General features: G+C 38.0%; 8 protein-coding genes across 8 annotated transcripts; 3 read left to right on the top strand and 5 right to left on the bottom strand.

Annotated features, from left to right (window-relative positions):
- Nucleotides 1-88: 88 nt before the first annotated feature.
- On the bottom strand, nt 89-1,432 carry AC631_00695 (uncharacterized protein; the record flags this gene model as incomplete). Its single annotated transcript, XM_015609525.1, has 1 exon — nt 89-1,432. One exon carries the CDS (start codon nt 1,430-1,432, stop codon nt 89-91), a length of 1,344 nt encoding a protein of 447 aa, XP_015469658.1.
- A 1,205-nt stretch (nt 1,433-2,637) lies between these two features.
- CRH11 (transglycosylase) lies at nt 2,638-3,942 on the top strand (the record flags this gene model as incomplete). Its single annotated transcript, XM_015609526.1, has 1 exon — nt 2,638-3,942. One exon carries the CDS (start codon nt 2,638-2,640, stop codon nt 3,940-3,942), a length of 1,305 nt encoding a protein of 434 aa, XP_015469659.1.
- Nucleotides 3,943-3,967: 25 nt separating this feature from the next.
- Nucleotides 3,968-6,490, bottom strand: AC631_00697 (DEAD/DEAH box helicase; the record flags this gene model as incomplete). Its single annotated transcript, XM_015609527.1, has 1 exon — nt 3,968-6,490. One exon carries the CDS (start codon nt 6,488-6,490, stop codon nt 3,968-3,970), a length of 2,523 nt encoding a protein of 840 aa, XP_015469660.1.
- A 958-nt stretch (nt 6,491-7,448) lies between these two features.
- Nucleotides 7,449-8,441, bottom strand: BGL2 (glucan 1,3-beta-glucosidase; the record flags this gene model as incomplete). The annotated part of the gene is made up of 2 exons (XM_015609528.1): nt 7,449-8,306; nt 8,379-8,441. The coding sequence occupies 2 exons, from the start codon at nt 8,439-8,441 to the stop codon at nt 7,449-7,451; spliced, it is 921 nt and encodes a 306-aa protein (XP_015469661.1).
- Nucleotides 8,442-8,769: 328 nt separating this feature from the next.
- AC631_00699 (putative methyltransferase) lies at nt 8,770-9,915 on the bottom strand (the record flags this gene model as incomplete). The annotated part of the gene is made up of 1 exon (XM_015609529.1): nt 8,770-9,915. One exon carries the CDS (start codon nt 9,913-9,915, stop codon nt 8,770-8,772), a length of 1,146 nt encoding a protein of 381 aa, XP_015469662.1.
- Nucleotides 9,916-10,187: 272 nt separating this feature from the next.
- On the bottom strand, nt 10,188-11,543 carry BFR1 (Bfr1p; the record flags this gene model as incomplete). The annotated part of the gene is made up of 1 exon (XM_015609530.1): nt 10,188-11,543. The coding sequence occupies one exon, from the start codon at nt 11,541-11,543 to the stop codon at nt 10,188-10,190; it is 1,356 nt and encodes a 451-aa protein (XP_015469663.1).
- Nucleotides 11,544-11,968: 425 nt separating this feature from the next.
- On the top strand, nt 11,969-12,829 carry IDI1 (isopentenyl-diphosphate delta-isomerase; the record flags this gene model as incomplete). Its single annotated transcript, XM_015609531.1, has 1 exon — nt 11,969-12,829. The coding sequence occupies one exon, from the start codon at nt 11,969-11,971 to the stop codon at nt 12,827-12,829; it is 861 nt and encodes a 286-aa protein (XP_015469664.1).
- A 271-nt stretch (nt 12,830-13,100) lies between these two features.
- LAB5 (putative lipoate synthase) lies at nt 13,101-14,288 on the top strand (the record flags this gene model as incomplete). The annotated part of the gene is made up of 1 exon (XM_015609532.1): nt 13,101-14,288. One exon carries the CDS (start codon nt 13,101-13,103, stop codon nt 14,286-14,288), a length of 1,188 nt encoding a protein of 395 aa, XP_015469665.1.
- Between the last annotated feature and the right edge of the window lie 193 nt (nt 14,289-14,481).

Here is a 14,481-nt window from a genome sequence, read left to right on the forward strand (position 1 = left end):
ATATTGTTCTAATTACAAAATCAAATTGCTGTATTATATTGCGCTAAGATATATTCAATCAACGGGTATAAACATAGATATATACCTGTTATCTACTATTATCGGGGTCTCTATCAGGCGTTGCGTCATTTGTGTCGTTTGCATCATTTGATTCGTGGTTATCGTGAGTGGGGTGGGCTTCAGTGGAAGACAGACCATTATTTATGTCTTCAGTCAGCCCATGGTCCCCATCATATGAAGGGGGTTTTATAGGGATGCTATTTAAAGTTATCCTCTCATGATTGGAATTGGAGTCACTGTATGCATTATAACTGTACTTATCGTTCATATCGTCATCATCGATAGGATTGATTTCCCAGAAATTAGGAGGGAAATCATCATCACGATCGCTTAAATCATTCAGGTCATCGATCTCTGATCTTTCAAGTAAAATATCTGCATTAAATTTGTTGTATGCTGGTGGTGCCGGACCATTCCCTTCAAGAGGACCAAAGCCCCATTTCTTCACATTACCCTCTATGAACACGTAACCCATTTGGCCAACATTTACATGTACCGAGCATAAATTATTAGCACCAATGATAGGAAATATTTGACCCTTATGCAAAATTTTGAAGTTCTTAATATGGCCCCCAATTTTCAGTTCACTCACTTTCTTCCCGTTTCTAGTGAAAAATATCGTTCCGCTTCTGACACGATATCCAACCCCTATCACATCGCCCTCTATGAATTTAGGAAATTGAGGGTCGTTGGTGATCTTGAATGGCTGATTATAGCGCCTGTATCCATCTGAGTCATAACTCACTGAATTCGCGTGTCGTCCTGGTAATCTGAACCACGGATATGGCTTAATACCGAGTCCAATAGATACCACTGTATCTTCTGGGTGTGGCAAATGGTGCATCTTACTCTCGAAGTAGTACACGTCGTTTTTCATCGGTATTGGCAAGTTTGTTTGCGTCGAGCACTCAAACCTCTTGAAAAATGTGATCTCGTAGCGGTTCAAAATCATCATATCATTATTTGCCAACATAGGATCTTTCACAAATTCCCACGCCTTCACTCCTTTCTCCTGTATTGCCAAATTTTGCGACAACGTCAACTCATCTCTCACATAGGGGTTGTTGTTGAGGTATTCCTTTGACTGGAAATATAGCTCCTGCTCGTCCGAATCTAACTCAAGATATACCTGGTTTTCTTCTTCTCTGATCATCTCTCTTTCTGTCAACCTAATCCGTCTTTTAACTACGAAAACTATTATTCCAAAAAACGTCACCATCACACTGAATGTCACCACTGAAAACAAGAATACAGTCATCAAATCATTACTATTCCCGTTATTTCCTTCCCTTTTGCTATAACCGTAGCCTAATGGCTGTGCATAACCATGTCTAGCTGTAAAAACCACCATGTACCATAGTAAACCTGACATATTTCCCATGCTGGTTTTTGTAGGAAACTAATATCTAAGCAAGGATAATATAAATTCTACTATCATTCCCTGATTGGTAGCCGCACGATCATTTTCGCGATAAAAGCTTAGATCGGTAATTATGACCCAAATTGGCAAATAGATAAAAGATAACTGACCCATTAGAACTTGATTCATGACATCTAGCTTTAAGCAATTTCAAGTAAATTGATCTCTGATCACTTTATATTCAGTTTAGGGAAGGATTCCTGAGTGGTAATACAAGTATCTAACGTAAGCTACAAATATTTACTAATACGTGATATTTGGAACCCATTATATCATACAGATAGGTTTTGGCATCTTAGTTAGTTATTGACATTCAACGATGTATAGATATACCACAGGACCATTGCAAATAGCCTTTACGGTGGATTTATCAATTTTGTAGCAAATCGTATACATATGGTTTTGAGGCCAGGGTATGTATATTGCGACAGTTACCATGCAATGAAGAGCCAGCACTGTATTCCCGCGAGTGCTAAGCACTAACTTAGTTGTTACAGAATATGCCAAGGACTGCAAAATAATAGGCCGCACGAGAAGAACACACCAAAGGGAATACAAGATTCTTAATAAGAAATCGGGTGGAACGGAGTGCTTCAATATTTTTTAAGTCCCGGACCCGTTCCATCTATTTTTGGGCTAAGTGAATCACACCATCTAAGCCCCAGACATAATTTAGCACTGAAAGGTTGATTATCCTGTTATACTAATGCAAATCAAGATGGTGCTTCACGTATCAACATCACAATTGAGACTATTAGGGTAAAAATTGGATGCTGTGGGCATTGACGATTTTGAGAGTGTAGGCGATGAGCATCTCTTACACACTGGAAACGAATGATGCGTACACACGAAATATACATTAACATTAAATGGGACCTAAAAAGGCAAATAGACGTTAGATCCACGCAACTGCTCGTGTGGTATGTCATACAACACCACAATGTGGGCTATCTGACGAGAAATATCGCTAATATGGCTGTTGGAATATTAGACGTGATCGCGTTTTGGAACAATTTCTATATTTAGGCAAATACCTCCTACGTTAATATTTTTGTTTTAGAATCGTGATTTATAATTAGAATGTTTCGATAAGTATATAAGCCACCCAATTGTATGGAAACTGGCTTTGAATTTTTAACCTAGAATAGAATAGTAATATGAGAGTCAATTCTTTGTTAAAAATATGTGCACTTGTTCCAGGCGTTTTATCGACCTGTAATCCATTGAAAAGTACGAATTGTGACGCGGATCAAGCGTTAGGTACATCTTTTAAAGAAGATTTTAAGTCTGAATCGCCATACTTTGATATTGTGAAGCCCAATGGTGTATTGTTTAGTGATGATGGATTAGAATTGAAACTTGCTAAGAGATTCGACAATCCAACTTTGCAATCAAAGTTTTACATAATGTTCGGAAAAGTTGAGGTAACGTTGCAAGCAGCAGAGGGACAAGGATTGATTTCGAGTTTTTTTTTACAGTCGGACGATTTGGACGAAATAGATATCGAATTATTTGGCGGAGATGGTTATGAATTCCAGCTGAATTACTTTTCAAAAGGTGATACTACTACCTACGATAGAGGTGAATACCACTCCACTTCTTCCAACCCGTTAAAAAACTTCCACACATATACTATAGATTGGACTCAAGATTCTTTAACATGGTCATTAGACGGAAAAGTTGTAAGAACTTTAGATGCAGACAATCCACAGGGTTATCCACAATCTCCAATGTTCATCAGAATGGGTATTTGGGCTGGTGGTGATCCTTCGAACGAGCAAGGTACTATTGAATGGGCTGGTGGATTGACTGACTACTCAGACATGCCATTCTCCATGTATGTGAAGTCTCTTATTGTCACAGATTACTCTAGTGGTGAGAAATACGAATATGGAGATAATTCAGGTGATTGGACTTCAATCAAGGCTATCGATGGTGAAGTCAATGGTAGACAAGAACAAGCCGAGAAAGATTTTAGTACTTTGCAGAACGGTGGCTCAGTTGATACTGATTTCGAAGCATCCAGTAGCTCGAGTTCTTCTTCTGCTTCTTCTTCCCCATCCTCTTCGTCCGAACTGTTCTCCTCGTCCTCCTCCTCTTTCAAATCTTCATCCAAATCTTCATCCAAATCTTCATCTACAAAATTGACTTCCTCTACCAAATTGGCTTCCTCGTCCAAAGCCTCATCCAAAGCTTCATCTTCAAACTTGGTATCATCCAGTTCCCGCAGAGAGACATCTTTATCGGCCACTACAGATGACTCCTCCACTACAGATAGCTCATCCACTTCAGTATCTTCAAGTTCAAATGAATCGGATGCAGCAAATACAAGTTCTGCAACATCAAGTTCTGCAACATCAACGCCCCCACAAGCCACTACTGCTGAAAATATTGGCAATTCTTTAATCGGATCATCGTTTTCAACCATACTCGCATCCTTTATGTGTTATATATTAATTTAGAGAAAGTACACATGTAATAAAAGGTTCACGATAAGTTATTGGGTTCTTCAATACCAAACAACTGTAGAAGTTCTTTTTTCGATAAGTTGTTACTAATATTCTTTGCGCTAATTTTGGAATCACTTGAAGTTACGGCATTCGCTAGCTGCCTTTTTGTTTCCTGTAACTTCAAGATGTTATCTTCAACTGTATTTTTAACAGTAATTTCATAGATATCAACCGGCTTCGTTTGACCGATTCTATAAACTCTATCTATTGCTTGTTCTTGAATTTGAGGGTTCCACCAAGGATCAAATAGAATTACCTGTGATGCACATGTGAGATTCAATCCAACTGATCCACATTTCAAAGAACAGAGTAAAACATTCGTATCTGAATCATTTTTCAAAGAATTCAAAGCAAAATTCCTAGTTTTAATATCCATTGATCCATCATATGTTAATATCTTATACCCTCTCGAACTAAGAGTATCACTTAATATTTTGAATAGGGATGGAAATTGAGAAAATATGATGGTTTTTCTATCACGACTTGTCGATAAAATCTCCAAAACCTGCTTTATTTTTGAAGACACATAATAATCATCTTCGTGATGTTTCGGTACTTTAACACTTTCGCTGCAAGTTTTACAAAACCTTTTATCGTCATTGGATTCATTATCTGCATTAAGTCGTTTCATACAAACCTCACAATTACTTGATCCCACCGACAATCCGCCCATTGAATCTATTAAGCCCTCTAAAGATGTATCTTTATCATTCGAGGTAGTCAATTTCCCCTCAAACTCCAAGCTGTTTGCGTCGTCTTCAAATAGCAAATTCCAGCTACAACATAACTGCCTTAATCGCAATAAATATACCAACGCACTCATATAATTGATATTTTCATTCTTGGTTTGAGATATTTGCTTCTTCAATCGAAGCGTGGGAGAATTATTTCTAACAACTTCCATTTTTTTTTTGATCGCAGGTCGGTTATTCAAATTTGATAAGATGATATCTTTAACGTTATCATATATAGATCTCTCAAATTCCGAAAACTCAACCGTGACTCGATGAATATTCTTTGGTGGTAATTTGAAGGTATTATGACTGCTACTCAAAATAGCTTTTGTTCTTCTTAGCATCAATTTACTTAGCTCGTCTCTTAATTCAAATAATGCAGCGTATATATCTCTTTCCTGGATATATTGTTGAATTGTATCCAACCATATCTGATCGTCTGCATATTTGCTGACTCGAATAAATTTAAACAATGATTGTAATTCACTAAGGTTATTTTGCAATGGTGTACCTGTCAAGCACCAACGACGATCTGCGACTAAACTGAACACTGCCTTTGCCTGCTTGGAGTTCTTGTTCTTTATTTGATGAGCTTCATCTAATATAACTCTCCACCACTTAAATTCTGGAGAATATAAAGCCGATGGCGACCCATTCTTGTGAAATTCAGAACTTACTGTGGCATAAGTTGTTATCACTATATCATACTCAGCTAATTCTTCATACGTCTTGGGCCTATCTGGACCATGGAATATTAACACACTTAGTCCTGAAGCTTTGGATTCGATTTCAGATTTCCACTGAGTAGTAAGAGACACGGGACATACAATTAGATTAGTCTTATTTTCGGTGCTACCTTTATTCTCTAGTATCATCGCAATAATTTGAATTGTTTTACCCAAACCCATATCATCGCATAATAATCCACCTAAAGAGCTTCCTTTCATCGCCTCACGTCTTTTCAAGAACCTCAAACCCGATACTTGATGAGGTAATAATGGTACGGTCAATCCATCCACTACACAATCTTCGGGTTTCACCTCCTCTTCTTCAAAATCTTGTTCGCCTTTGTGGGCAAGATTGATCAATAATGAGTTGCCTGCACTTTCTTCATCATAAGCTTGCTTAACATCAAAAATCTCTGAATCTTTATTTTTACTATTTGCTACAACAAAACTTGAATTTTTAGTCTTCGAGTAGTTAGCCCATCTATCATGAACTTCAATATTCTCTCTAGATGTATTCTTATTGGTTGGAGGTTTAATTTTTTCTGCTGCAGGATTGGCTACTTTTTTATGACTACCTAGCGATGCGTATATATTACTCTTGAACGTAGTTACAACTCTACTACTGTCATACTGTGTTCCAAATGATCTATTATTGTTCAAAGAAGAAAATTTACCACTTTTAAGATTAGAAATTGATTTCTTGTTTTCAGCCGGACGTATCTGGTCTTCGCCTCTCTCTAGCAGAGATGACTTGAAGTTTTGCCTTGCATTTGTTTTTAGTTCACCGTGTTTAGTTGTTCTGTTCTCTATAGAATCGTATTTTGATTTGATAATTGGAAATTGTGGTTTTGGTTTATATTTCTGTTTTCCTTTTTGTTCTCCATTATGTTTATCATTAGAGTTATCATTAGATTTTATAGGACTATTTACGCCTGATTTCGATTTCCCTTGAGTATGTTTGACCCGTATTTCATCTTTTCCCTCATTTATTGATAATTCGCCGAATGCTAGCGATATATCAGGAGGTTTCAGATTCATCAAGTGGAAAATTTAAAAGTATTTTTGTATTGGCTTTGCTAACTTCTTTTGTTATAGAATATTTTGCAAGCACGATTAATTTGAACTAGAAAAAAAATGCGACCTCGGTGAGGGTCGAACTCACGATCTTGAGATTAACAGTCTCACGCCTTAGCCAACTTGGCCACGAAGTCGTATTTCCTTTTAATTATTATTTCCGTATTCTAGTACAATTTTACATATTTCTATATTATGGTTCATAATTCTTAGAATTAAATTATAGTAAACCAAATAACATGTTGAAAGTAAACAAGAAGTAAGAAATTAGTTATGAATACCTAAAAGCGATTATGTGATTTTAAAGGGATTTTTGTTGCAAATTTTAAACACCGAAAACGCAACTTGACAAAAGAATCATTCTAAAGCATATTAAAATCGCTTAAAATATTTATCTTATTTGCCTTTCGTCCTTGAATAGCAAGCTATATACACCTTCAAGTTTCCAGGCATTCCGACGATTTTATATTACTTTTTACATATTTTTCGTAAAATCCTATTTTTACCATAATTATCAGAAATTGCCAAAAATAACTAATTATTATGCGAAACTACATAATTAGAAGAGCTTAAAGAACAGTCGATAGTATTATTAAATGATGATATGCTATATTAGCAAGGTATCAAACGATGGATAGTAGTTTATTTATCCAGGCTTTACTTTAGAAGAATGTATATCAATGGATGGTTATTAGGAGTTCCTTTATATACATCAATTAATCTGGTTATTAGTAGTTACATTTTTCTTCATTCAAATAATATTTTAAAAGTATATTTCTTCTATATAATCGAACCTATTTAAACTTTTTTTGTTGGAACGTCAGAAGATAAAATTTAAGAAATAAAGATTAAACATCAAGAAGTGGGTATAAAAATAAAGGGTATTTTTCAAAGAATACAAATATCTAATTGTAATCTAAGCTTAAAAGTTACAGCTCAAGTCGTACTTAGGCTTGTTGTTAGAGTCAAAGACACCCCAGTGCTTTTCAACATCAGAAGTACCAGAGGTGTCTGGCTTCCATGCTTCATCGAATGCTTCGAAAACAGCAACGTTAACACCCCATCCTCTCATAGCACAGATAGCATTTTGCCAGTAGTTCTTAGCGTTTTCAAGAGTTGGGTCAGCAGATTCGAAGTTGGTACCTTCAGTTGGCCATCCGGTCTCACCAACCCAGAAATCGATGTCAGTACCCTTGGCGGTTTGGATGGTTTGCAAAGCTTGCATGATGTCATCGAAGAAAGAGTAAGAAGCATTCTTACTGGTTTGTCCTTGCCAGTACGAGAAAGCATTGGCGAATACAAAGTCAGCAGCATCAATAGCTGGCTTGGAACCACCGTCGACTAAAATGTTCCATGAGTCAACAGTACCAACTTGAACAGAAGAGTAAGACTTACCGTTCTTATCATTAATATCCTTCAAGGTGTCCTTGATGTCTTGGATCTTGTCGGCTAATTCATCAGCAGTCAAGTCTCCTCTGTACAAAGCTTCCGATCCAACTGTGAAAACCTTGACAGTGTCAACAGAAATGTTAGGCAAGTAGTCCTTCAAAGCTTGTTTTTCTTCAGCGAAGTGAGCATCGTCGTTTGGCCAGATACCGAACATAACTTGGAATCCGGCTTCTTCAGCCGCTGGTCCTAAGTTTTGCAAAGTGTTACAGTCAGAAACAGCGTATGTTTTGACAATCTTGGATTGTGATTCTAAAACAGAAAAGTCACTTCCGTATTCATCGGATGATTTACAGTTACCGGAGTTATCCTTAACACCAATATTGAAAGCAAGCTAAAAATCTGTTAATATTACACCCTCTAAATTCCCCAATTTGCCGATCAAATTCAAAAAAAAAACACTTACATCTCCAATAGCAGAAACTGATGAAACAGCTGCAGCAAGAACAGTCAAATATTTGAATTGCATTTTCAGAACTATCTATTGATTAAACGAATGTACTAATTCTTAAAAGAGCTGAAATAAAACAAATAAAACAAATTAAATCAGTGAATATTCTATAAACAAATTCCTCAACATCCTTACAGAAAATGTTTACAGTTCTAGACTTATTATGTTCTAAATTTAGAAAAGCAAACAAAGACTCAAATATACGCAGAGTAAATGAGCAAGCGAGGGCTTATGTGGTGGAGGGATGTGATGTCAATACAAAGCAGGTGAACAGCGCGCGTAAATTACAGCACTAACATATATATACGGGTTTTTGCATATATATAGTCTATGGTTAATAGTATGGTTAGTGGTGTACCTTCGCGAGACTGATAAGCGTAGCATCTTCCACTTTTACGCCTTTTGGGACTGGCAACTCGCCGTCAAACATCTGGGACACATTTTCAACGCCGGGCAAGTTGGCTTTGTCGTTCTGGAAACTATAGTCTAAATCTTTGTAGTTACCGAAAAGTAGGAGAATCTTCCCGTCTTTGGACGAGAGGTCAGGGTTTTTGTTTATGGAGTTTCTGGCTTCAATTGTGTCGTTGGAGTTGAAGTAATCGTCGCAGTTGACGTAAATGGTGGAGGTGTAGCCTTCTGGGAATGAGCTTTGGGTGAAAATGGAGCTGAAGTTTGCACAGTACCTGACATGGTATCCGAAGGACAGTTTGCAGCCGATCAAGCCGTAGGCCTGGAGAGGAGAGACGATTTTTCTGTTCTTTAAGTCCACTGTGACTCTGACATTTACGGGGACTTCGTGGTCCAATACGAACGGTTCTGCGTCGCCAATATTGACGTATTTGGTGACGGACAATTTTTTCAATGCACTGACCTTTTTGTTTTTCTTAGTGACTTTTGGCGTTGCCTTGAGGATAGTGAGACCTTCTTTGAAGTCTTTGGAGACTTCATTATTGGACATGAATGGGAGGGTCGATATTTTGGGAAGTTTTTGGGCATATTTGAACTTAGTGCTGAATTGGTTATTTGCAAAGACTGATTTGACCAAATATGGGGGTGTCATGAAGTACTGCAACAAAGTAGCGAAAAGCAAAGTGTTGTTTTCATTAATATCAGACGAGAGATCCGTAGGAGTCTCGGGTTCTTTTGTTTTTTCAACGCTTGGCTTCACTATATCCTCATCGCTGAAGTTGAACTTGATTTTTTTACCACCTTTGTTACTGCCTAATTCTACGACCTTGGTAGCCTCTTTTTCTGCAAGCTCTTGTTTCTTGGATGACGAGGGTACGTCTAATACCACAATTTCAGCTACGTTATAAATAGTAGCAGCTTTGGCTATTTGATATGCAATAAATGTTATTTGTTCTAAATTCTTAGCATTTGCGGCTGATATTATAGTAGATGGAACACATATGGAGTATTGGGTTTCTGGAATTGCCTTAACGGGCTTTTTAACAGGCTTTTCTTCCTTGGCTTCTGTTTTTCTTTTGGCCATGACTAATAAATAAACTTGGGGATGATATTAGAATTATCATCAAAAATAAATTTTCAAGAGCTCATCTTAAATGCGCGCAGTATCTAATCCAGCTTGCAATAAGACAGAAGACAATCATTTATTAATTTCAACATATTCTACAGGTCTGATTACAACCTTGCAAAGGCAATGGTAAATAATTGTTGTATTAATAAATCTACGATATAATTGATATTGACAATAAACTAGTTAAATGATAGCTGACGGGACAAACATGAAGATTGGTCCGAAACTTAAGCTTCAGTGGTTTCTGCTTCAGCAGCTTCAGCTTCAGCTTGATCTTCCTCGGCTTCAAGTTTGGCAATCTTGGCCTTTGCCTTTTCAATGTTGACTTTAGTTTGTTCTTCTTGTTTGTCTTCAAGGGCCTTTAAGGTTTCCTTCAAGGTGTCTATGGTTGAAGAAACATCGTCAGCTTGAGTAGGTAATGGGATACTCAAATCACCTAAGGCAACAATAACATCTGGTTCGACAGTAAAGTTCTTAGCCTTAGACTTCTTTTGTTTGGAGGCCTTCTTGGACTTAGAACCTTCGAAGAAAGATTCTTGTTCTTTTTTAAGAACAACAACATCTTCTGGCATTTCAATCTTTCTACCGTTTCCGGAGCTATTGACGTTACTATTAGTAGCAGTAGCAGACTTCTTTGGTTGTGGCTTAACGTAAGATGGATCGAAGTAAGCCAATAAAGTATGGATAGAGTTGATTTCGGTGGTGAAAGCAGGAACAGAGGCTTCAGACAATTGTTTTTCGGCTTGTTCCTTTCTCTTTTGCTTCTTTTCTTCTAATTGTTGTTGTTTGGATTCTTCTTCTCTCTTCTTTCTTTCTTCAGTCATCAAGGTCTTGAATTTTTCGAATTCAGCGTCAAATTCAGCTCTCAACTTTCTAATTTGATCGTACTTAGCGTCCTTGTTCTTCTTGATTTCATTTCTCTTACCGAACAATTCGTTTCTCTTGTTAACGACCGACTTGTTGTCATCGTTTATTTGGTCCAATTCCTTTTGAATTTTCTCAAATTGCTGTTGAACTTCCTTATTTTGAACTGCGTTCAACTTCTTCTTCAACTCAGCAATCTTGGCCTTGTCCTGGTCGATCAGCTCTTGTTGCTTTTCGATAGATCCAAAGTCCTTACGCAATTTACGTAAAGATGACATTTCCTTGACATATCTTCTTTCATCGGCCAATTTCAAGTCACCAGCATCAACCAACTTGTCCAAGTAGTTGACTCTCGAGTCAATTTCTTGCACATTCTTAAATGCGTGTTTGGAGGTTTTGGTTTGGATTTCGGAAATCTTTCTCTTCAATTGTGCTTCAACACCTTTGATTTGATCCAAAATAGCACCTCTTTCATTCTTGATAGTGCTTTGCTTACCAACTAATTCCTTTAATTGCCCTTGCAATTCCTTTCTTCTTTCAATGACTTTTGGGTCGGTGACGACCTTGTTAATTTGTGCGTTGATTTCATTGTTTGTTAAGTCCAACTTTTTAATTTCATTTTTCAAACCTTCGATTTCTTGTTTCAAAGCTTTGTCATCTGGACGTTTGATAAAACGTCTGTTAGGACGTCCAGTAGAGTTTTCGGCGACGCTAGACATATCTGACTTATTCAATTGTGGGGTGGTTTCGTTGTGGTCTGAAATAACGAGATCAATTGTAGAAGCGACGGCTTTGAGTCGACAATTTTTTTCAGGCCAAATTCGAAAATCTTCGAGAAAGCCCAGGGCTTCGCAATTTTCATTACTACTTAGTCAAAATACTCCATTTATAGCATTTACATAGTAACTAAGCCATATATAAGTAGACTCTACTATTTAAACACGGATAATCTTCGTGGATTTCTAAATAGATTGATATTGGCGATAATAATAGCCAGTTATCGTGGATTGAAGACGATGTTTGTCGTATAGAACTTTTTTGTTCAGCCGATCGCGTTTATCTGAAAATTTATTTAGTACCCAATTTTTAACATCATTAAAAACGTTTTCACAACATAAGTATTAAACGAACACCGACGATAGATATGTCAGATTACGCCAAGTTAGTAGCCGAATTATCGGGAGATGATATTTTGAGTAAGTGGAATGAAGTTACCCCGTTAAAACAGATTTCGGGGGTTCCGAAATCAGCTGGTTCAAGCTCAGACGGTTCAGGCATCGACGAAGGGATATTTGAAGGACACAACGAAGAACAAATTAAATTGATGGACGAATTGTGCATTGTATTAGACTACGAGGATAAGCCTATCGGAGCGGGTACCAAGAAATTGTGCCATATAATGACCAACATCAACGAAGGGTTGTTGCATAGAGCGTTTTCTGTGTTTCTCTTCAACGAGGACGGAAAGTTGTTATTGCAACAGAGAGCTGAAGAAAAGATTACATTTCCAGAGATGTGGACCAACACCTGCTGTTCACACCCATTGTGCGTGCCAGATGAATTAGGTATAACGGCACACGGTGGAAGCTCGAACCAAAACGACTTATCAACCGCCATCGCAGGAGCAAAGGTCGCAGCACAGAGAAAGTTAGAGCACGAACTAGGCATCCCTTACGGCGATGCTCCTCTTGCTGATTTCCAGTACTTGACCAGAATCCACTACAAGTCGCCTAGTGGGGGTGACGACTCCAAATGGGGTGAGCACGAGATCGACTACATCTTGATTTTAAGAACCAAGAACGATATTACTATCAATGCCAACTACAACGAGGTCAAAGATTACAAGTACGTGAGCCAGGACGAATTGAAGCAGATGTTCAAAGATGACTCGTTGGTCTTCACTCCATGGTTCAAATTGATCTGCCAAACTTTCTTATTCAAATGGTGGGGTAATTTGGACGACTTGCACTCTTTCAAAGACGATGAAATCCACCGCCTACTCTAATATAATTCCTAGTAAGCTCTGTATAAATACATATTCCCAACTTTCACTCAGACTCGCGTCCCCGAGTCATTTTGTAGAAGGTCTTTTGACTTGGCCGGGATGAACACTGAAAGTGACACAAAATCCCAAAAGTTCTGTTCACAGAGGAGAAGGAAATTTTACGGTTCCAATTTCCATAGTCTCTTACTATATATATTGGACATAGAAGTGTATTAGAGTGATAGTACCTTGTTTACGGGGAGATAAGGAAGATTAGGAAAGTAGAATATAAATGATTTCATTAAGAAGCATACTGAGAAGTCCTGCGGTTCAAGCAGCACGGATCTATCGTACGTTAGCCACAGCAGATACGTCGGGTATCAATGAGCAAGCTAAACCTAAGACCAAGAGAAAGAAGACAGTTTTTTCGGATGCATTAAACAAAGGACCATCTTTTGAGGACTTTGTGAACGGAAAAGCAGCGGATATGTTGGTTGATCCATTGGAAGCGGCCAGACAAGACCCGAACCAAAGATTGCCCAAATGGTTGAAGGTTCCAATCCCTAAGGGAAAGTCGTTCAACAACTTGAAAAATGACGTGAGAGAGTTGAAATTAGCCACGGTGTGTGAAGAAGCTAAATGTCCAAACATTGGTGAATGTTGGGGAGGAAAGAAATCAGAAGCTACGGCCACCATCATGTTAATGGGAGACACCTGTACGAGAGGATGTCGTTTTTGCTCTGTCAAAACTAATAGGACACCAGCCAAACCGGACCCTATGGAACCGGAGAACACTGCCGAAGCTATTAGTAGATGGGGGCTTGGATATGTTGTTTTGACCACAGTCGACAGGGACGATTTAGTGGATGGTGGTGCCAACCACTTGGCAGAAACAGTGAGAAAGATCAAAGAAAAGGCCCCACAGATTTTAGTGGAAGTCTTGGGGGGTGACTTTAGAGGGGACTTGGATATGGCTGCGATTTTAGCTAGATCCGGATTGGATGTGTATGCCCACAACATTGAGACTGTTGAGGCTTTAACGCCGTACGTTAGAGACCGTAGGGCCACATATAGACAATCGTTGTCCATATTAAAAAAGGCAAAGGAAACAAAGCCTTCATTGGTGACTAAAACTTCGATTATGTTAGGGTTTGGTGAAACCGACGAACAGATCATGCAAACATTGAAGGACTTGAGAGAAATAAATTGTGATGTCGTGACATTCGGCCAGTACATGAGACCTACGAAGAGGCATATGAAGGTGGTCGACTACATCAAGCCTGAAAAGTTCGACTACTGGAGAGACACTGCTTTACAAATGGGATTCCTTTATGTTGCCAGTGGTCCTTTAGTCAGATCGTCTTATAAGGCAGGTGAGGCCTTTATTGAAAACGTCATTAGGAAGAGAAGACATAATGTTGGTGAATCCCCAAGATTGGCCCAAGAAGTTAATCCTAAGATTATGTCCCAATCCGCTTGATGAGAATATCACTTTAAAATATAAAAAAAAGTTTTTTCATTCTATACCTCGAGGAATCTGTTTAGATAACTTAATAGACCGTAATATAACAGTCCTTGTACTTATATGATACCCCGTAGAGCTATTTGTAGTCTAACCACCTTGACAATAGACTACCACAGAAAGTTGCAAATAATAATTTTCAAACGTACAC

Source organism: Debaryomyces fabryi, assembly GCF_001447935.2.
Source record: "Debaryomyces fabryi strain CBS 789 chromosome Unknown contig00008, whole genome shotgun sequence".
NCBI lineage: Eukaryota > Fungi > Ascomycota > Pichiomycetes > Serinales > Debaryomycetaceae > Debaryomyces > Debaryomyces fabryi.